A 24,497-nucleotide genomic window follows, 5' to 3' on the forward strand; every position below is an offset into this window, starting at 1 on the left:
TAGTTAAATTTATCGCTCAACGCATCAAATATATGTACATTCGGATAAAATCAAAGCCATGCCGGAAAACTCATTCAAATGGAAATTGATAATTTCATATCTCCAGCACACTTTTCATAAATCATGAAATATTTCATCTTCCACAATTCTATATAGAATGACATTATCACTTTTTTCATCCCATAGTGTATTGCATTGAACGCAATTGAATGCAATACACTGTAGGATGTTTATTGCATTGAATAATTGTTATCATATTGCCATATCTTCTATGAATATTAAACATTTTATTCCCAAATTGAATGGTAAATAAAAAAAATATCTTTCATTTCAAACACTAATTTTTACAGTCTTTAGCTTATCAAGATGAGTATATATTTCTTGAATAAATTTGAATTTGTACCTATCCAAGGAAGTTATCTAAATTTTTGAATGAACTGTCACCGGCGAAAGCACAAAAGCGTGCATAAAGCAGTTATGGATTGAGAGAGAAAACGATGCCGAGGGAAGCCGAGCGTGTACGTTGCTTTAACTTTATCGAAACTCGTTTTAACAAACTGCAGAGTAGGAATACCCGGGTGTTTCCAGGACGTCGGACAGGGAATTGAACGAAAATTAGAATGCGTTAATTTGAAGGTGAATTGCAAGAGCCGCACCGGTGAAGCAGTGAGAAAGCTCTCTGAATGCTCGTGGCTGGTGCTCATTTTATTATTTCATATGTACGTAATGATTAGGCAAAATTCAGCTGCAAATGTTTATTAATTGAAATTTTCCTTTCAAATCGAGGTAAAATATTTATTGATTATTTAAAAGTTAATTGGTCATTTGAGGAGAGGGAGACATTGAAAATTACGGATCATACGAGTAACATAAAATTACACAATAATCATTCTTCCCAGTGTATGATTGGATGCAATTTTACTATATCACCACGACTTTTAAACATTTCAAATTCACGTATACAGGCGATACTGTCTCCTCTCTCCTTTGGACAGCAAACGCTCAAATCATGTGCACTGCATTATTTATGCTACATGTCTCACTGATATGCAAGCGAAGCTTGCCCGTGTTCTTCTTCCCCCGTCAGTGAAAGAAAGCCTACTTTTGATCGTATACACCACTTCCCTTCTTCTTTTTTCACACCGATAACCTGAAAGAGTGCATCACTAGCCAACACCCCGGAAATGCTATATATATATATATATATATACATAAATACTTTTCTGAACTTGGAAAAGTTTTGACGGAAACCACCGGGCGCGGTAAAGCGGAAATTTATGGATTTTGTTTGGAGTCCTCGGTTCCAACTCGTGTGCCACACTCGTACTGATTTACAACTCCACCATTCTCGTTTATATTCCACCAAGATATCGAGTATCGTAGAATCTGAGTTCCGTTAATTAATTTGAATTAATGAAATTGATGCAAATTCAATTAATACGTCCCGAATTAACAAGCTATTGAGAATTCAATTGATTCTATAAAATATCAACAGGAATAATGATTCTCTTATGAATTATTACGATGAATAAGAGACAAAATAGGGTGTTATTGAAATTTCCAAACATTTTGAACAAATGATAAGGACCTTTTCATTCCCAACAGATGAAAAATTTCATTAAATGTTTGCTAATCTTCGTCTCTCTTGCTTATAACATAATTTAAATATAAAATTGCAATTTTACACTGTGATGACCGTATTTAACCGGAAATTTAATTAATCAGTTTGAAAAATTTACCTCACACTTTGATACCTAATAGTATACTCAGTTAACGAGAGAACCCACTAAATTGCCGCAGGGGTATTCTCCCATAGGTACGGAAACTTGCCCTCTTCCCTCGCTATCGTCAATCCCCCAACCACGATCTCCAAAGTTGGCGCATTGGGAGACAGCGTTTGGACAAATCCTTGGAGTGGTTCAGCAACATACACCGCCTTTGCACCTATACGGCTACATCCATCCCTCAACTTTGGCAATAGTAACATCCCACAAATTTCCAGTAATTTCACTTGACAGAGAGAACAAAAGGAAAAACAAGACTGAATCTTCGAGTTGGCATAAACTCGAGTCTCGAAATTCCCTTTGCATATTGATGTTATTATAGTTTTAATTTATTACCGACATTGAGTTTAATAAGGATTAAATTTTAAAAGGGGAGCATGTAATTTTTTCATAGTTGGAATTTTGGGGTATACGACAAACGAATGAGACAGTTGTCAGACCGAACTGTACTAATGTACAGATGAATAGAATGACACATCTTTCCAATTGCAACGAACGTCAATATGACGATCACAGGCGTTTTGGGTGCGACCGCATGTCAGAAGTATACATATCATGGTACAACAAAACCAACTGAAAAGTGAGACAGAATAATATTGAAACGCATGCGCCCAGGATGTTGATAATCTGTCCTTGTCCCCTCGGTATAAGCGCGGTGAAATGCTATGGGGTGGTGGCGCTGGTGGCTGTGCTTACAGAGCTACGGATAGATGACTGCGAGAGACAGACAACAGTGGTGGGGATGACGTTCTGTTTTCTGGTTGTGTGGGCTCTGGCATTCAGAGTATAGTGTTGGCAAGAATTTTCATGCCATGGTTTGTGCAAAGAGGAGAGAACACCCCAGATAACCACTGACAAGAGAGAGAGAGAGAGATACCAAGAGAATCCATGTGTGTATTGGACGTCTCTCGTGGAGGGGAGGTAAAAGCATGGCGATCGAAGAGAAGCCGGGGAAAAAGAGAGGGGATAACTCTCGCGGTCCCGGCCGTCTCCTTCCTTCATGGATAGGACTTCCCCACTCTCTCGGTGGTGTTGATGTTCTCTCTCTTCTTACGGCAGTTCAACGCCGGTCGTGCAATCAGTATGGTTCAATATTCGTTTCGTTTACGTATATGTTTGGAGTTTGAAAAATTCGACGTGAAAAAGCAAACAAGTTTATGCTCAACTGTGCGTGAATCTTCTTCAACGCGCGTTATGTTACTGATATTATTAAAATAATTTCAACACTGTGACTTGGACTGCCCAGTTCTACTACAATACTATTATGTAGAGTTTCAATTTTCTTGAGTGAATCTCCGACTGGACTGTTGTGTACCAACGCCAGATGTATCAACATAACCTCAAAGGAACAAAGAACAATGCTACTCTATTGTGAATCTTACTGACGATTTTGTTTTTTTCTCCAATGCATCTACCCTTGAAAAATCTATTTATGCAGTCAAAGGCTGATAATAATAAAATTAAAAGAATTGTGCATAGAAATAAACGCAGATTGATAATATTCAGTGATTAACGGTGAGTTTAATAAATCGATAATTATTTTATAACTTTATTTTCAATCTCAACTTTTCTCCTTTCGCATATAATAAATATATAACTCATTTGTACCCCCCGTCACGTGCTACGGAAATGATCTCAACTGGCAGACCTATGAGCCATTTGCTACGAAAATTGCGCGTTCCGCCATTAAAATTGTAACATTTTGCCAAATTTATTTCGATTAAAACTTTTACCCGATGAATAATAACTATGGCGGCAGTAAAGAGAGATTTTAAAAGTTGATTGCTATGAACAGATGCAGTTTCACCGGAATCTGGATCAGATAAGAACATTGAACACTAAATTTTTTATTTCTGTTCTCAGCAAATATTGACAACTAATTATTTAAATTGGCATACCTCTATTACATGCTTCCATTGAGATTGTTACTTCTACCAAGATATCTCCATGAATATAAACATTCATAGAAACATTTTCCATTGATTATTCCAGAAGGTTGAGTAATATTTCACCAATAAAAGTCAAGTCCAATTTGAAAGGTAGCCCATAATTAAAACTTTTCGTGGACTACATTTTTCTTTTAAAATATACGTGAATTTTGAATATGACGGTGTCTACTTTAAAGTAGCAGCAAGCGTATCTACCTTTAATGCAACCGCGTAGAAAACCCTCGTAGGACCCCATACCAGGAGATTCCTGTAAAAATTCCACATCTGTAGAGGGATGAAGCAGTATGAGTAAGGGAGTTGGACTAAATACCTTGGTTTTGCATCGGAGGGAGGGTAGAGTTGAATGGCTAACACAAAGGAAGAAAAACGAAGTGGGGTATAGCAGCAAGAAGTAAAGTGAAAAAAATGAGAGAAAAGAGCCAATAAGAAGAGAGAGGATTGGGAGTATCTGGACGAGTGTGTTGAAGTAAATAGAAATGAAGGAAATTCATTCGGAAAAGGAAAAGGTATAGGGAAATAAAGGACGAGCGACGAAAAACCGAGGTACAGGGAAGTTTGTGTGATGTACCGGAGAAAATTTATATGCTAACAACACACATTAGTTTATGGGATTGCAAAGTTGTCAATTTATACTTATATAATTATGACTTTTTGTCTCATAATTCTTAATTAAAAAATTCAATTAAAATTCTCGAGTATTTTTCCACATCTGCAACGTATAATAAAATGGCGAGGTTGATTTTAATTAACCTCACTTCATATTGAAAATCAAAATAGGCAAAGAGAATAGAAAAACAAATTAATACTGAGGCATCAGGTTTTGACCAATTCACAGTGTTGGAAACGTGATAAATTATTAGTCGGTAAGTTGCGAATTGACTAACTCTCAGGTTCCCATTACACATACTTGTACATTATGGAGAATTTAAGCCTATTTTTTCACATTTAACAAATTCATCAATTTTTTCCGACCTTGTTATTCTCCGGTAATATCTGACAATCTTTTCCAGGGGTCTCGGCCTCTAATCCATTAAGCCTTTTCCAGTCTGAACAAATGAATAAAGTGCGGAGAACTGCAATTCGTTAGGGATAATGATAGGAGAAGCCACACGGCAGATGTATAAATCGGGAAATTTTTACGGCGCGGCTTATGAGTGTCCTACCAGCTTTATTTCATAGAAGTAAAATTGGAAGAAATATTCAGAGTACCATACAAGAGTTTTGCGTATAGAAAAAAATACAGAGTCAAATATGATGTAGGACACATGTCACAGAGGACAATAGCAACGCGTCTGTGACAAATCTGGCATTTTGTGATGGGACTATTACCATGCGAAAAAGTTGTAAAAAACAAACATTGATAGGTAGATAGATGTGAAAAGAGAGTATCGTCCCAGATAGACTTGCAACGTAGGCGAAGTTTTTCTCACTCACCCTGACCTCAGTGGGATTGGATCGTTCATCCATACATGAAACTTTATATATTCCTTCCAATATTACTAGATTGAACCTGTATAGCAGAGGGTAGGACGTCAACTGTATGATAAAAGATTGACAGGGAGAGAGTGAGAGAGAGATAGGGCCGAGGGAGCGGGAGGAGGAGGAGAGAATTTACAACACCAAGGCTCATTCACTATAAGCTAATTACATTTCAGTATAAGCTGTGACATTTTGCATATTGATAAAGAAAAGAATGAAAAAACCGTCCGGATTGATAAAAAGTTATTGAAAAGAGTCTGTTACTTATTTTTTGTCCCATTTATGTTATGGTTTTATTAGCCAATGTGGATGGAGAGCAGATGAAAAGGAATGAGACACTGTTGGTATATTGACGTTTGTTTGAAAAAGTGCCAGAGGGCGTGGGCGACCTATGCTAACATGCGTATTATAGAGCACACATGCCTTCGTTGCACACATGACCACGTTGAACAGGAAGAAAAAAAAGTGGCTGAAAGTCACCAGCTTCTCACAATATGTGGCCATGGTCTTTTCGCGAGAGAGAGAGAGAGAGAGAGAGAGAGAGAGAGAGAGAGAGAGAGAGACGGGTGCAATTATTAAAAAGAAAATTATCAATGTCGTACAGATTTTATACCCTCTAACATAAGCTTTAATTGTTCAATCGAGGCACTAACAACTTTTTCACCTCCATAAATTTCATCATTTAATATGAGCTCATTTATTTAATTCTTATTCATTTTAGTGTTATTGTTTTTCCATTATTTAATGTGAAATCGTCAAAATTGTTTTTATTTTTTAATACTCAATTATTTGCAATTTAAACAGAAATGTCATTTACCACTGCTGATGCGACGTATTTAATTGGCTTAACATGAAGATTTCATCATGAAGAATTTGTTGCAGGAAATTTCATCATAAATTATTAAAAACATTGATCAATTATGATTCATTTTGCTCAAACATAGGTATTCAAAATTATCATAATTCAATTAATTGATTTTTAGTTGGGCATACCATCTTTTTATCAAGTTTTGATATAGCCTAATTCCAATCTGATTTATTCGTAAGAACACGGCGAAATCATGGCTCGCGGTAAAAGGGTGTACCGGGAGACAGGCGTGGCAATAGATTCTACGTATGGAAGATGCGCTTGATTTGTCGGGCATTGCCTTAGACCGTACCACATAGAGCCGATTGGATTAAGCCAAAGGCTAATACCCAACGTTCCCCAATAAACCATGTATCTATATATATTGACATACTGCTCAGTGCGTAATAGTAATAGATCTGAATTGAATCAAATTTCGTAGGGATTTGTGCTTGCTGAGCGGTCAAAGTGGACTAGGTGCTTGATAAAGTTGTAATTACGTACATTGTACGTTGACGCCCAAGGTTCATGATTTTCATACGTGAATTTCAATTCTTATCAACGGATTACTGATAATTTTGTGAACTAATGTCTTTCTATATTGGTATTACATATATAGAGACAAGACAAGATATTTAAGACATACCTTTAAATATTTTTGTTCTAGTATTAATCATTAATATATCGTCTTTTTCGTAACTATAGAAAAATGAGCTCAATCCATGTAACACAGGAGACCGCTGTTAAGTTATACGTTTGAATTACAAAAATCCTCAACTCTTGATATTTTCTTTTACAGCATGAGACACACCAATGGGTGGGGGGGTATGTACGAGAAAAATATGGAGGAGTAAATTACTCCTCTAATGCATGACTCCAGGTTAAATAGAATATTTCATCCTCTTTATTTTTGTCTTATTTAGAATGTTCTCCAAATTAACTCTGACTCCCGCTCTTTCTCTCTCTGATTCCACTAATATTCATTCACCTCGAACTAAGTATCCCTTCATCCGCCCTGATACAGATCACTAGATCGATCAGACGGTTCAATTGAACTTGATTATGATGTGCTCGATAGTATTGTTGATAAAATGGTGACTAGGGGCAGGTTCCCTTGACGGTGGTGAGCTCGACACGCACCGGGTGGATAAATTTTCACGTCTACCAACTTCAGTGGTAAAATGAGAAGGGTGGGTAGTAGGTAGAGGTTGGATGAGAGAAAGTGAGGAAGTCTACACCACATTTGGAGTATAGACGAACCCCGGAGCCACACTGGCGGACTCGCGTCCTTTCCGTCTACACTCAGCCCTCCTTTAATGCTTCTCCACCTCCATTATTGTAGTTTCCGATCTCAATGTAGCATTCACACACCCAATTTATTTTTACACACTTGAATTCTCTGAGAATTCGGGAGTGTCCCTATCAAGGCATTGTTCATTTGAACTATATTAGAATCCCATCAAAACGAGAGGGGGGGGGGGGTAATTAATAATTTTTCTAACTCACCACTAAAAAAAAACCTATCATATTTGTTATCCCGAAAATTTGCCTATTTAATAAACATATTATTCAATTATAATCATCACAACCAAACATGTGTATTAATTAACACACGCCGCAGGAGGAATTTAATGCTTCAATGAAACTGGAAGCTTGTTAACTCCCGCACCCTGTGGTGATCACACGGAATCACGTGTTTATGGCAAGTTCTACATATAAGCATACAAATGTACAGATTTTGGAAGAAATTGAGGTGTGCGTCAGGTACAGATAATCATCCAAGGGAAACAATAATTTCTCAATTATGCCCAATAAAAATCAATGAGAATCAACTGCAAAATATGCAGTTGGGTGACAATGAACACGAAGTTACAAATCGTTAGATTAAATTAGATTAAATCGATTGTGAGTGAAAATCACAAATTGACTATCATTAAAAAACCATTTTCATTTATAACTGTCACAGAATTTCAATCAAAAAGAAAAGAAAAATTGTTCCACCATGAATTCTTCATTCTCTATTATTATTTTTCTTTCATATATCATTTCCTCTCGTTTCCTTTTATCATTTTTAACGGAAATTGATAGGAAAAGACGCAAGAGCCAGAATGAATATTGAATTCAGTTGGAAGCCCGTGGGTATGGAAAATGCTGCGGTAGTGGGGAGGGAGGAGGAAAGGAAGGCCAACTATACCAGGGGGCACGATATTTTTCAGAAGTATGACGAATTTGAATAAACGCAAAAGACAGTTACAGCAAAGACGAATTGGAAATGTCTCACGGTGTTCTGAGCAACCACAATTTATTAGTAGATATTATTTATTCTTGTCGTATATATGGCATTCCTTTTCTGACGAAACACGTTCGTGTAATACTTGCAGGAGAAAAGCGAGTCTTCGAAATTAAGACATTAAGACGGCCGTTTTAGATATTCAAGACCTCCCATATGATTTTCAAACAGCTTGATTTATTATTCGGTAAAAAGAGCCAATTATTGTTTTATTGATATTTTTTTTTGCATTAGCGTACTCGTGATGGGAGAGGATCTTAAGCGAATGCAGAATATGAAAATCAATGTTCGTCATTTGCCATCCAGTTGATGGCGTGTTTCCACTCAATTTTTGTCATAATGATAATAATTATTTGCTAGAAATCAGTAACCTAAGATACGGGTAAACATCCTTTTACGCTCGTTTCAATTGCCACTGTGTAAATAGTTTTGAAATATGTCATGCTAATTCTCATAACCACTGTTATCCAACATAACATATGAATAGTTTATAAAAAACGATTCCATTCCATCCATGGGATTAATGTCTTATGTCGTATGAAATCCCATGATTTTCTTTAGACGAAGAAATTGAAAATTGCATTTAGGAATTTGATGGTTTGAATTCAAGAATATTTCAATTGATGAAGCATATATATATACAAAGAGAGAGAGAGAGAGAGGGGGGGAGGAAGAAATTGACGGGTCGATAATCGAAGACGAGGTCCTGGTGGGCCAGTTTACTGACTCTGGTCCTTAATTAAATTCCTAGCACGCTCAAACGTCTCTCCTCTTGGAAAAGAAATGCACCTTCTTTGTTACCAACTCCACTCATATATATGTATATATACTCGAATTACGCCCGATGCCCAACAGTTTTACTGATTTAATGCACTGCTAAGAATACTGAGAGCGACAAAGGATATTAATATCTCCCTACAAAGAAGAGCAAGTGGAGAAAGATTCCGAAAAAAACACAGAGCTTTGCATTTAATAGAACTTAAAGCGTCTTTTCATTTATCTCAGTCACTTTGATATAATTAAAATGACATTATATATAAAAAATTAAATTGCACAATTGGAGTTACCATGTAATAAGGTCTCGCGATACCATCACCTTCTCTATTTTTGCCATATAAAGTGAATGGACGTGTACAATTCAGGACTTTGATGCAAAAATTATGCACAAATACAAGAGACTCTTATATACACCGGCATCTAGGATTCGGTAATTGAAAAGGGAAGAGAAAAGGGAGATGATGAGAAATTCATCCAAAAGCAAGCAAGATGGCACTTTGCAAATACATAAATATGAACAAAAGGTGGCAAAAAAAAGAAGGAGGGGAGGAATACCAACCCTATAACAGCGGATATTCTCATGAATACGCTCAATTAATTGCAACCACCGAGTCTATTATTATATATACCCCTCTCACAGCTTCTTTGCATCCCTCTTGTGCCTTCACAAGCCGGTTATTCCAGACCTTGTTGCTTAAACGATCCTGGAGACATCCCAGGTGAATAATATACAAGGCATTGGGCTCTCGTCATTCCATTTTGTTTTTCTAAGGCCATTACTGATGTGGCTAAAGCTGCTTTTCATTCTCATCCCACTTGAAAATAGATTTACTGAATTCAGCTGAGTATTTGACAATTTCGCCGGTTATGAACCGCAATAATAGACTAGCGCCATTGACTAAATTAGTATTTCTAGGACTGAGAAGTCTATCTTTAATATGAATTCATAAGATTTGCATTTTTAATTGTTTCAGGACTGAGGCTGTCATTGTCCAATCACCCAGGAAATCATTGTTTAACATTGCGGACATTAAAAAAAACGCACAGACCAATTCGAAACGCTAGGAATTCGTCGATTTTAACTGACAGTCCACGAAATGGTGCTCGGGTGATAGTAAAAAAAATAACGCTAAAAGGGTGGTGTGGAGCGTTTAAATGTACGATTGTACTCTCTATTGATATCAAATGAAATGACCACAAGTCATGGATGTTCTCGAGACACGATAGAGCGCTATCATCCCCTCCTTTACACCGTAACGGATGGCCTTGTATTCTCTCCCGATACCGTGTGATACTATGATTACCCAAATCACTATTGTTGTTTAAAATGATGTATCAATAATGAACAGCCTATCTTGGACGTTTTATCAATAATTGTTGTTCAACTATTTTTCAAGACTCATTGTATCGAGAATATCAATTGTTTGGAAATTCATAAATAACTACTTTAAAAGATGTAAAAGTATTATTAAGTTTCCATTCAAGCAGAGGTAAAAAATATATACTATTAGTGATATAAAAGAGAAGAGAGACAGAGTCAGAAAAAAGCTCATACTGCAAATAACGCTTACCGGCCAGATGGGTTAAGCACAGTGGCGACTCGTTTCACACATTGTAAAATGGCGCCCATGAAACCACAACGACAGCCATTTGAAAATCTTGATGAAGGCCAGGGTCGTTGGTGGTTGAAAATTACTGAAACAAATATTAAACTAGTAATCAATTATCAATTTAAAATTCAAAGAACATGAATAGAAAGGAGTATACTTAAAATACAATCTGAGTATTTTTCTACTTTCGTAATTCAGAAATGATTGGTATAAATCCCATTAGAAATTGTGAATAGTGAAAAGAATATATGTCCTGCCTTTTTCTATGATTTCTACATTATTTTAATCAGAAAAAAAAACGAAAGAATATAATATTAATTGACTATTGAGAATATATAATAAAAGAAAAGAAGAGAAATGAATCTGGATGGTGGATAGTGGGGTTGCAGTGTTGCTGACAACCGATCCAAGAGGTTCATGTTATGCCTCGTTGGAGTCATTGATGCCTCAGTGCACCAACACCAGTGAAAATCAGTGAGGCGAATTTGGTTGGTACCTGACAGACTTACAACAAGAGGAATTGGGTTGAAGAGGAGGAGGTAGCGGAGGGACATGTGAACAGGGTTGAAGCGACAAATCTTTTGCACTAGTAAATTGTACACTGTCGGAAGTCAATTTGGCTGTGGATGGAAGAACGATATACTGGAGTTGAGTTGAGCCAAGATGAAGATTTCCGGGGTGGAAGCTAGTGTACCCCTTTTAGGTGCTGTTGCACCACGCTGTGTCGTCAAGCAAGCCACTGTCAAACGCTGTGTTGCTGCATTACTACTCATTTCGGTTGGCAGTATATTTTACTATACTCATTACGTGATTAGCAGTCCATTATCGAGGTAACTCAATTTTAAATAACATTATTTGATTCCGATGGTCGTCTAACTGAAAATCCGTCAATTTACAGCCGTGCAGTTATTAGAAATACTTTCTAATACCTGTAATTTCATGTCGAACTGCGATGAAGGAAAAAAAATTCTTTCCTATTTCGTACGATCACCTAATTTTCCCACCAATCAACGGGCAAAACTTTTATTTTCCGATCGAACTTGGCAAAAAAAATTTATTCTCCTCTATGTTTAAAAAATCACATGATATTAATATGGAAAGACTAAAAATTGTCTGTTGGAAATTGCTCATCACTGCTAATTGACAACTAGAACTATTAAAATTAATTTAATCGTATTATGACTGAAAAAACGTAACTCCTATTTTCTGGTCAACACTGATAATTATAGCTAGGGGTTATGCCAAGTATTAGGTATCGGCTATTCCTCATTTCTCTCCTACTTGAAAATTAAGTTCAACCCGGAAAATCCTGTTGCCTCTCTAGGTAGACCGAAAGAGTTTTTAAATGTAATAGAAGAATGCAATAGATATGGGGGACGGAGACAGAGAGAGGGGGGGGGGGGGAAAGCGATGGCAGATCTAGGATTACTTAGAAAGATTCAGTGGAGGAGTTTGGTGAGTTCATGCTCAATTAGAGAAGACATATAACCTAGATATCCGTAAATGAACTTCTCCTTGATGACCCAATGTAAATTAATCGTGTAGGGGTAGAGAGAATCAAGAGAGGCGTACAAACTGGGTCCAATGATGGATTATTTCCATATAGAACCCCAGTCCAAGCATTACATTTTCTCAACGTCTTTTTTTTGAGAATTATTATCGATCTAGTTGAATATTCGATTGATGCGGAAGTGTTAAAACGTGTGTAAATTCCCCGTATGAGTCATCATTCATCGTCATTAATTAAAAACTGTATTTTGCGTTTGAATTATATACATTTGCGTAGTGAACACGGATTACGCTACTACCAATCCGTGGGACATGAAATGTTACCGGATGTTTATTGCACACTCAATCATCGCCAATTCAGTCTTGTGCGCAGTACAAATAATAATCAACTAAACGACACGAAGAATATCCTCTCTGGTCTGCTTTCAGAAACAATCACAGGAAATAGTTTAATTACAATCCCCGGGGAATGATTAAATTCATGTGAAAATGATCAGCATTGCCAGAAAATTTAGGTCAAGTCCGGGAAAAACGAAATAGCTAATGATCAGTTCAATGAAACAAATGTAAAAATGTCGAACAATAATGTCCTCAAACTCGACTGCAAACAATGCATCGATAGGTTATCACCACATTTATTGTGTTGTATATGGTAAATGCATTCACCAGTAAGTAACAGAAATGCTAGTAGCTACGGTGGATTTCTGCAATGACCAATTGTGTGTAAGCATTCGCATTGCTCCATGGGCGTGGATATTTGCGGACCGATGACGAACTACGGTGTGTTCGTAATCACGCTTCTAATCACACTCAGACACGAAACTAACCCACCGTGTATGGTATTCAGGATTCAAAGGAGCCACGTACTGCATCAAGCGTACTCTTTATTAGCCTATCTGAGCCGTTCAAAGTACGGCTGATGCAAATAAAAATGCCATTGCTCAATTTCATTGATTCCTATTCTCTGTGATGACTAATATTTTCACAATCCACCAAGATATCAAATCATGTATTGCTTTTATAATGTATTTCATTTTCATACAATATACTAGATTTTTCTATTAATTGATCCTTGAAACAAATATGTATAAGTGAAAAATCGTCGTAGTGATGACCCAATAGATCGATCTTTAGATGAAAGGTCTCACTGTGTCACTGGCATCCGTCAGCAATAGGAGTGCATTGAGACTAGCATCTAATTACATTGAAATAGAAGCTTGATTGATAGAATTACTTTGCACATTCCTGAGAAAATTTTCCAGTGGTTACGTGAACAAGATTTTTTCAATATCCATTTTTTTCCTATCTTTTGTAACTTGATGAAAAGAAATTTCGTTTTGATCGCTGATTACACGAATAGAGAAGCGCCGTATAATATAAAACCCCAAAAAATTTACCATAGTGGTAAATAAATATGGCAAAGTAAAAGGGGGCGGGGGTAGTAAGAGAAAGAAAGAGAAAAATATTCTAAGAATTTTGATTGAAAGAAATTATGGCGTCGCTGGCAAGTGTAGAATATACTCGGGACAACAACTTGGAGTGAAATAAATTGCATATAAAATTCGCTTGCAGAATGTGTAAAATGTCAAAAGGCACAAAGACCCCTTCAAACATGTAACACTCCCGTACGCAGTTCATAACATCCGAGGACAAGAGTTTCACTTTGTACTCGCCGCTCTACTCGCGATTGTTCAATGATAATTGTAATACAAAATGAAATGGAAAGCGAAACGGATCAGATATACAAGTACATGGGGATATAAATGGTTTGGGTTTTTTTTCATCCCTCACTTTATCGTAGCATGTGTTTTATTCAACGTGTATTTGTCCGACGGAAAGAACAATATATGTCTCCACTACATGAAGATGCGTGTTACTCATATAGTAATATTCACACGGGTTGGAAAACGCGTAGCGCGTGGGAAGGGTGAGTCATCATTTATATTCACAACACAATGATAAAACTGAAATTTTCAAGTTCTCTCCATAATATAAATTGGATATATTACTGCTTCTTAGAGTCGTAAAATTTCTCAGGGAAAGCCATGTTTTGAAAGAGAGTATGATGGTTTCATATCTCGAGAAGTTCGTCATATACAACTAGAAAATGCGTATTTCTTCGCTTTCTGAATAGATGTTTTAGTAGACAGGTTTTTGAATTAATTTGTGTCACCCAAATACTTCTATACATAAACGGCAATATCATGTCAACGGATCGTCAGAAGGTAGAACACATTATCCAAGTGAGCTGAACATTCATCCTACATGCTCTTTGATAATATTCCTGTGGACAAAATTGCACTCGATAACAACATGAAAAAAACCGTATGTAAATCGTAGAACATTTCAAATCCCGTTAAATTTCATATATCCATATGTATATATTTTAATGCTTTTAACACTGAGGATAGCATGAAAAATACACACATTCCCCACGGAGATTAAAATATGAAACCCCTAGTTTGACGATGAAAAGCAACAACGAAATTAAAAAGTTCACTTTGTCCTGGTCTTCTATTAACTCCTTTCCATTGAAATAATTCAAGTTTTTTTTCACACTGCAACATTGAGCAGCTCATATAACTGACGAGCCATAGGAGCTTAAAATGTATAGATAAATAGAGGGACGATTTATCGGTCCAGTCTCCATTTCTCAAGGATCGAGACTGCCACTTGCTTTTCTCGCGAATATACAAGATCATTTTTATCACTCGACTCCCTTACATCATTCGTGCTCTACTCATTGGTTCAATATATCGATTAGGCAGTTCATCGGCCGTACACGGTTGCCAGATAGCGAACAGGGAGTGACGATAAAACTCGCTTACATTTCGATATACACCCATCAATTTTTACCCACCCTCGACGCTGTACGTCAACCACACCATGCTTAATCATTGTCTAGAATAGTATACAGTTGAGTACTAGCACAGAATGGCAATATAAAAGAAAAAAATTTTAAAAACCACTGAAGTGAGATATAAAAATAAGGTGATTGGAGGATTGTCAGTTTGCATTGGGCCTCTCTGCCACTATTTCTCTCAAGTATTCATAGATTACGTTTTAAGAATCGATAATATATGTGTGATCTACTGGTTTATGTGTCTGCAGCCTCATTCACCGTGACACGAGACCAGAGCCATCGATAAGGTGTTCAACTTTAAAGGGAGCCACGAGACTGCCAGCAGCTCCAGATCATCGAAGCGAAGCCAGACTTAGAATCGATCCCAAAGTTTTGGTTTTCGTCGAGACATTGTATTCTCGAGTTGGAAGGGAAATAGCTGAATTACTTGTCTACAATAGAATCAAGTATGTTTAATTTTACACTCCTAATGGAATGGCAATACTTGCAAGGTTTACAAATGGGAAATTCATCCGTTAAAGGAATAAGACATGAAATATATATGAAATTCTTCAAACTAGAAACTCCTTATATTTTCCTCATAACAAATTTAGAAATGAAACTCTTATAGATCATAATATAAACAAGGGTTCACCATCATCACTCATGATGAAAAAATTAGTGATAGCTACATGGGTAATCACCAATGAAGAAGAAACTTGTAGATGCAAAAGCAAATTGACTAACACCAATCGATTCCATCAGTATATCCTCTTCCACAAGAAGATTGAAATAAAAGAGCCATCAAAAGAGCCGAGAGGTCCCCAAAGAGGCAAAAGTGGAAGAGTGTGTGGGATAGATGGAAAAGTAGGAAAAGCGACCGGAAAAGGTCAGAAGCTAATAATCGATTCATTAAAATAATCACGGGCGCCTGAATAAATTTCAAACTTTAAAATCATATGTTTTGACTCCCTTTACACCCGAAACATATCCGATGTTGATTTCCGGTTTAATCCACTTATTTTCCCATCATTCCATTGATCTTTAATATTACTCTCTTGTGTAATCACAACTGATTATTCTCCGAACAATTATATGGATTTATTAAATCCTGTGTATACGTTCGATAGATGGATTCATTATCTTCATTGAATTTTAGATAACAGGAAATCAACAAAACGCGAAACGTGAAACTTCACTTCTTAGATAAATGCAAAAGTAAACCGCAACGCAGCACAGAATGATGATGCATTAAGTGACGAGCAAGAAGTCATGTCGAAAAAAAATGCTGGAAAATTTTGAACAGAGAAAAAGGAGGGAACATTGTTAAAAGTTAAAATTGTCAAAGCCACGAGAGCACGAACTCGAATGTGAAAAGGGCTTTGGATTTCGAGACTCTCTAGAGGCACACCACAAGGGAGATAAATAAGAAAAAAAAACGGAAATATCCCAAGCCAATATTACCACGTACCCTCTCTACTCTTTTCGGTTAGAGACAACTTCCAATCGCAACTGGAAACTGGCGCGAGTGTTGAGGAGGTAAAGAGGATAGAGCCGGAGTATTTCTTCTTGCCCTCTTCCACTGATCAATTTGGAAGAATTTCTATTTTCTGCCGAATGCTTGTGAAATTGTCTCCAATTTCTCAAATTGTAGCGCTCTTTGTCGACCCCGGTTCTCCCTATTACTGTCATGATATCACTCATTTTATCAGCATATTTAAGCCCCTTGCAAAGTTGGAAATCAATGTGTCCAACCCTACTAATCTTGATCGATCGCAATTACTTGAGAAGTTAAATGAATCCCTTCTTGGTGACGCATTTCACGTACGCACGAAATTGACTAATTGGAAAATTCAATAATTCCTCAGCAGCGGATGCGTATAGACAGAGAAGCAATACGAGAGGTGTCCTTGTAGATATTCTAGCTCAAAGGGACGACTAATGCTGGCCTACAGTACGCAGTAAACCAGAGCAAAGATACAACATGTTCCTCATGAATAATGAACATCTGAAATTAACAACGTGGATCTACCCTAGAGAATGTTTTAGCAACATGATCTGTGACACAAACTACGTCAACGTCATCAAAATTAATTCTCATCTTGAGGTATTTCGGTAACAATACATCCGAATAATCTTCGGACATCCAAAAACGTGTGCAAAAATTGTAATTGCCTTTCGCATCACGAACAATCGACATTCACTACATTAAGAAAAGCCAAGAACATCTCAAAATATCTCAGAATACGCTATGAAGACATCCACACACAATGAGAACCCCCAAAGATGAACATTAAGTCCCTGATTGGGACTTATCTTTCGATTTTACGAAATTGCCTTTACTACAGAAAGTGATGACAAGATAAGACGTTGTATCGATCCTATAGTCCGGTTGTACGGCATGAAGCGTCATGTAAGAGCCATCCCAAGGGATATATATATATATATATATATCCGCGTGACTTGAATTCAGATAATACTAGGAGAGAAAAAAGTGGGTAGAGTACAGCACGCGAAACACAAAAAATTCACCAAAGGCGTGTGAAAACTATGAGGGTTTCATAAACTCTTGATAAAGCATAATTTTATTATATCAATTTTGTTTCAATGCTTTCAATTAATAATCATTCACGATAGAATAACGATTTTCAGAATACCTCATTACTAACACTTTAGTTGAAACTGCAGCATTGTCATTGGCTATCTTCTTCGAAGAATTCTCCAGAGAGAGAGAGAGAGAGAGAGTGAGAGAGAGAGAGAAAGTATGCTTTATACCTTCATTTTTATAATGACGAAACGCCCGTACCGGAGAGAAGAGTTTGATATCTAAGGACACAATACCGTCACAGCTGCTCCAAAGGACCTTTTCAAATTATATTTCATATCTTCTGCGCGTATATAAAACAGTGAGTGGATCTTGCGCGATAATACTCAGCAAAATAATATGGCTATCTTTTCTCTCAATCAGTGAGTTCTCCTCCACTCATCGTTTTTTCATCCTTATATCAAATGTGATTTACAGACTGCCATTGTAATCATTTGCAATTGAAGATTTCCACAAATGAGTTTAGAACGTTTTATTTTGCACAAAAAAGCTAGATATTTTACGTATCTAAATTAAGTGGAATGTATATATGTTCCAGAGTGGATAATAAAACTTTCGGACTGGCATATATACAACACCCCCAAAAGTAGAAGAAAAAAATGACATTCACATATAGAAATGAAAAATAATCGAAAAAAACACTGAGTCTTGCCAGTTGTTCGCTGTCTGCTCGAGCGGCCTATCGGGATTAGATTCGCAAATTCCATTTCCAAAATATTCTCTATAAACAAGGGGAAAAAAAAGTTGGAAGTTGAAAAAAAGCATAGAATGAACATTGTAAGCATATAGGATGGGGGGAGAGGAAGAGAAAAAAATAGAGAAACAGAATGACGAGAGAGTCCAGTGGTTCGTTGGTTCACGCTGGTGTATTAAAAAATCCTTTTGCACCACATGATAGTTCGATATGGAAGAGAGCGAAAATACAAGATGGGGATTGTTTTACCTATACCGCATTATCCATATGAAAAGGGATTAAATCAGTGACTTGAAATTTGTTGCAGATACAAAGTGGAAGTAACTGGAAAATCATTGCCAGTCCTGACAAACCTGGATAAAGGAAGGTATGGCGTGCTAGTATTCGAAAACATCAACAAATATTTACAGATGGACAAGTGGAATCGAGAATTACTCGACAAATACTGTCGTGAATACTCAGTTGGTATTGTTGGATTTGCTCCACCGGGGGAAGAAAGTCTCGTTGGAGCTCAACTCAAGGGGTTCCCATTATTCATTCACACTAACTTGAGACTTAAGGTAAAGCAATGTTTCATGAAATTCCTCAGAATTGCAATCCCTGAAAGACTAGCAATCACCGTATGACTGTTTAATTATTCCCTTTTTCTGTACTGTAAAGGTCCGCGGTAAAAAGGACTCGACTCCGTTTTTCAAGATTGTTCCTTCCATTTAAAGATCCCATAGTTTTTAAAGCGTCCAGCCCTTTGTCTATTTCACTCGTGTATACTCTCAGATTTGTATTCATGACCGCTACTTTTGTTCAACCGAGGAAAGTAGAATGAACCTTTTTACATTTACTTTTCTCCCCTCTATTCTTGTATATTTTCACTTTTTTTTACCCCTTTACTATACCAGTTCTTTTTGTTTCATTCGTGAGGATGCACAACTGAACGCTGTTTCACCTATTCTGAGGCTGACGAGATCCGGGGAAACTGCCTGGGGGTCGTTACCTGGAGGTGACTGGACGATTTTTCAACCAAACCACAGCACGTATGAACCGCTGGCATGGGCGTACCGAGACAGTTTGGATTATACTAGCCAAAAAACACCACTTGCCACGGTCATTCAGGTAATAAGTTATTTTCCTTGAATTGTTCAATTCAGCCATAAAATAATAAATGATTCATTGATGAAAACTGATGAATCATTGAGTAAAAAGATAAGCGCGTATAGTAATGAAGCGTATACACGACAGGAATCAAGCGATTTGCTTATGTACAAAAATAAAGAAATAATTATGGACACCATCAATGATCTCCCTCAGCGATACAAGACGACGACAAACAATGAAATTTAATCTGACAAGTCTTGTAGAATAGTGTTGTTAAACAAAATTTATCGTCAATGAGTGGAAAGAACCGTAGCATTAAAAATGGAATCTAGGGTGGTAGATTCTACACACCTTGCTTAACTAACATCGGCATCATAGAAAACAATGCTATAACACTTCTAGGCGGGACAATAAGTCCGATGAGCATAAAATTAGAAAAAGCAGAGTGAGAAAAGAGTGTGTAAGAAAAGCCTAAACAATTCGTAAAGCTTTTATCACTCTGCAACTGCATTTATATATTTGCAATAAAATGTTGGTAAGAATGGCGACTTGAGGTCCATGAAATAATTGAATAGAATATTCGCAAGAGAAAAAAAAGGAGTAACCTCAACCAATAATACTGAGGCCGACGATTTATTACCCTAATTTAATTTTCAGTGTTTTCGTTCCAGGATCATGGAAGGTACGACGGCATTCAGAGAGTGCTGTTCGGTGGTGGCTTACGCTTCTGGCTTCACAAATTATTACTCTTAGATTCGTTATCCTACTTGTCACACGGACAATTGAGTCTGAGTCTTAATCGCATGGTGTTAGTGGATGTTGATGATATATTCGTCGGTGAAAAAAGTACGAGACTTAAAAAAGACGATGTTCTTGCTCTTCTGGCGACACAACAAAGAATTCAAACTCTTGTACCAGGTTTCAAATTTAATTTGGGGTTTTCCGGCAAGTATTTCCATCACGGTACAGTGGAGGAGAATTTAGGAGACGATATGTTGCTCGAAAACGTCGACAGGTAATTTTAAAATGCATTGAAATTATGACAAATGTATTAAATCAAATTTTCTAACGTCGGCAAATACCACTGGTGCATTAATTCCATTATTGTTAAAGGGATTCAGTTAATAACTAATAAGCAAATTCTCCTTCAGAATTTTTTGACTTAAAGATTTACCGAAATTGGGAGACATTAATACATACAGAGAATTAGTACATAATTTTATGTAATGCTTCTCTCATTCCGTTCAATCCAATATCTCTTTCTGCCCGTGTTTAATTGGACTCTTCCTCTACAACTCATGTCTTCTGTACACCAGATTTACGTGGTTTTCCCATATGTGGAACCATCAGCAGCCCCATCTTTACGAGAATGTAACACATTTACAAACGGACATGGCACTTAACAAGCAATTTGCCAAAGAACATGGAATTCCAACTGTTAGTGGTTACAGTGTAAGTCCTCATCATTCTGGAGTTTATCCAGTGCATGAAGGACTGTACGAGGCATGGAAGAGAGTATGGAACATCAAAGTGACAAGTACAGAGGAGTATCCACACCTGAGGCCTGCAAGACTGAGGCGTGGCTTCATTCATCGTAATATTATGGTATTAAAGAGAATCAAACTTTTTTTCATTAATCCTCTATCTCCTAGTTTTTTTCACTCTTTGCTTAGTGTATAATAATGGTAATAATAATACTGTATTATTTGCTCATTATTTAATAATGAATCAGGCGATTTAAATTTAACTGATAAAAGCAGAAAGACGTTTTGCAAAAATTAAAATCATTCAAGTGAAATAATGAATGGACTTGGATAGATATGAATGTAAATGAAAGAACTGCTAGCTGATATTCTATGAAAATTTAAACTTAAGCTGTATAAACCGTGTGGTTTGTCATTCAGTCTTCTCATTTGGCTAGGTACTACCTCGACAAACTTGCGGCTTATTCACACACACTATTTTCATCGAGAGATACCCAGGCGGGAGAGATAAATTGGATGAGTCCATACAGGGTGGTGAATTATTTCAAACAATTGTTTACAATCCCGTAAGTTGTAAATTCACGAAAGTAGCCAAACTGCGCTTACTGAAATATCATTTAATCTCTGCGCGAGGGTTATTGAGTTTAATATTCATATTATTTCATTTCAGATTAATATTTTCATGACGCACATGTCCAATTATGGTAATGATCGTCTCGCACTGTATACATTTGAATCAGTCATTAAATTCATCCAATGCTGGACAAATTTACGGCTCTCGAGTGCTCCACCTCTTCAGTTAGGAGAAAGATATTTCCAACTCTATCCAGAAGAAGCTGATCCTGTCTGGGGTGTACGTACATTGATATTTTCAATAGTATTCAATTGAATAGTAGTGAAAAAATGGTTATGTTTTCATAGAATCCCTGTGATGATCAGCGACACCAAAAAATATGGTCGCGGAATAAAACGTGTGACCAATTACCGAGATTTCTCGTTATTGGACCGCAGAAAACTGGTACCACAGCTTTGTATACATTTCTATCAATACATCCAGCAATTAGCAGCAATTTACCGAGTCCCGATACCTTTGAGGAAATTCAATTTTTCAATGGTAAAAATTATTACAAGGGGCTCGATTGGTATATGGGTTTCTTTCCAGCATCGAAAAATGAGAGCTCCCGCTATCTATTTGAAAAATCAGCGACATATTTTGATGGAGAACTTGTTCCAAGGAGAGCGCACGCTCTTCTGCCGAAAGCAAAATTGATAACGATACTATTATCACCAGCCAGGCGAGCTTATTCCTGGTATCAGCACACACGAGTACACGGGGATCCGGTGGCTAATAATTACACCTTTCACGCGGTAATAACGGCAAGCGATACAGCGCCAAAACCATTAAGGGATCTTCGGAATAGGTGTCTAAATCCGGGTAAATATGCTCAGCATCTCGAAAGATGGCTCTCTTATTATTTACCCCAGCAATTGCACATAATTGACGGTGAACAGTTACGTCAGAATCCAATAGAGACGCTTCACGAGCTTCAGAGATTTTTAAAAATAACACCGGCATTTAATTACTCAACGCATTTGCGATATGACCCAAAGAAAGGATTCTTCTGTCAAGTAACTAATGAAGATCGGACAAAATGCTTAGGGAAGAGCAAAGGTAGACAATATCCGCCGATGGAAGACAGGTCGTACAAACTTTTGCAGAGGTACTACCTCTCTCATAATACAGCTCTAGTCAAGTTGCTGAAGAGATTGGGATCGAGAACGATACCTCAATGGTTGAAAGATGATCTTACTGACACTGTCATGACCTAGCAAACGATAATTGGATCAATGAAATTCACTATCTCATTGTCAACAATTTCAGAGTCATGGAGTTGGTCTTGGCAGCGGTGACGCTAATATATTAATTATTTAACATTCCACTGAACTTATTGACACCCTGGGGCATCGTCTACTCGGTGAGATGATTGCAGAGCCTATTCAGTGAATCGAGAACGCCCAATGACGTCTATGGAGCCATAATAATATTTAACAAACAAGCTAGTCGGTGAAATTTTGGAGCTTGGAGAATTTTCTAATTGAGCGAAATGAGCAAATTGTGTCAGAATCGGATGGAATATCTCCATGATAAATTCATTCAAACAATCATTTTGAAGTAACGCTGTTTTTTTTTTCTTTTTTTTTTTACTTCCGAATAAAAACATTATTCGTTCTTGGCATATTTTTTCTACTATTATTTTTTTCCTTGTAAAAAATACTATATTAAACCGAAAAAATCAGTGTTACTATGATGAACAGACCCTAGTTAACAAGTGGTGAGCATAAACTCTCATTCCGTTTTGAAATGACAAAATTTTTCAAAGTGGCAAAACTTCAGCATCTTCATAAGATTGTTAATAATATTTAGAGAAACAAAAAATACAACAAATCGGCTGACATTGACTGGTTTACTGGACCAAAGGAGTCGATTGAATAATTAAAATTGGCAATGGAAATTTTTAGTATCATAATCAGATCATAAATGAATGTCATTCTAAAAATTATTATAAAAGTTTATATTTCTTTACGAAGAAATTTTACAAGAAGAAAAAAAAATAATGTCGGGCACTTATAATAATTCTATGTATATTTTGACAATATTGCAAGTGAGTTTGCGTCCATCCTTGTACATTAACAGACGCATACTTTCACGTCAAAGCGGTATAAAATGTTTTTTTTTTTTATATAATTTAATATTAATTCATGTTATATTTTTTATTTATGAATAAACGTCCATTGTACAGTAAAAGAAAATCTACATAAATGTTTACTTCGCTTAAAAATTGTATAGAACTTATGCAACTGCTCGCCACGAAAAATTAAATAAAAAAGGAAACATTGTAATCATTAAATATTTGTTATATGAGTTGTGAACGTTCCTCCCAATTTTTTATTTTTTAAATAATTCAATCAATCTATGTTTTGTCGATGTTATGGCGAGAAGAAACAAAATTTAACGAAAGAACATGTATAAAATTTATTGTTGTCAGTGAGAAACGAGAGCAGCACTTTTCTGTTATTCCTCGTTATCAGACGTGCCATTTAATGCCAGTATTGTAAATATTGCCAGTTCTACATTATTGAAAAACCCCTGGGAGAATCATTTGTTAAATTATAGATCCGATCGTTAATTTCTGAGAACGATTAACTCCATTGTCATCTGACAATAAACAAACAGTGAATCAAAAGATTATGAAAAGAACTGAATAAATACTTCCCTTCGTTATTTAACTTGCGATTGCTCTATTGTAATATATTGTAATAATAATTGTATGAATATATAAATATTAAGTTCTAATAAAAAAATATGGGAAAATCATATTAACCAATGGAATTACAAAAGTCCTCATTCCCGAATGTTCCCAAATCGATTTCATTCTGAAATCTTATCAGCGGATTTTTCCGATGGAACATTTTCTTCGTTTCCGATTGATTATTCTTGAGATTTTGTTATTCATAAATTGACACTTATCAGATT

General features: G+C 36.5%; 1 protein-coding gene across 6 annotated transcripts; it reads left to right on the forward strand.

Moving 5' to 3' along the window:
- The first annotated feature begins 2,700 nt into the window (after window positions 1-2,700).
- Window positions 2,701-24,344, forward strand: LOC135170256 (bifunctional heparan sulfate N-deacetylase/N-sulfotransferase). Of its 6 annotated transcripts, XM_064135924.1 has the most exons (10): window positions 2,722-3,299; window positions 10,101-11,566; window positions 15,357-15,554; window positions 18,694-18,946; window positions 19,305-19,496; window positions 20,150-20,493; window positions 20,795-21,083; window positions 21,400-21,528; window positions 21,633-21,815; window positions 21,884-24,344. In XM_064135924.1, the coding sequence occupies exons 2-10, from the start codon at window positions 11,400-11,402 to the stop codon at window positions 22,790-22,792; spliced, it is 2,664 nt and encodes an 887-aa protein (XP_063991994.1). In that variant the 5' UTR covers window positions 2,722-3,299; window positions 10,101-11,399; the 3' UTR covers window positions 22,793-24,344. The 6 variants fall into 6 exon arrangements, with proteins under 6 accessions (XP_063991996.1, XP_063991994.1, XP_063991999.1 ...); XM_064135926.1 differs by lacking the exon at window positions 15,357-15,554 and having other exon boundaries at window positions 2,701-3,299; XM_064135927.1 differs by lacking the exon at window positions 10,101-11,566 and having other exon boundaries at window positions 2,740-3,299.
- The last annotated feature ends 153 nt before the right edge of the window (window positions 24,345-24,497 follow it).

Source organism: Diachasmimorpha longicaudata, chromosome 16 (genome assembly GCF_034640455.1).
Source record: "Diachasmimorpha longicaudata isolate KC_UGA_2023 chromosome 16, iyDiaLong2, whole genome shotgun sequence".
NCBI lineage: Eukaryota > Metazoa > Arthropoda > Insecta > Hymenoptera > Braconidae > Diachasmimorpha > Diachasmimorpha longicaudata.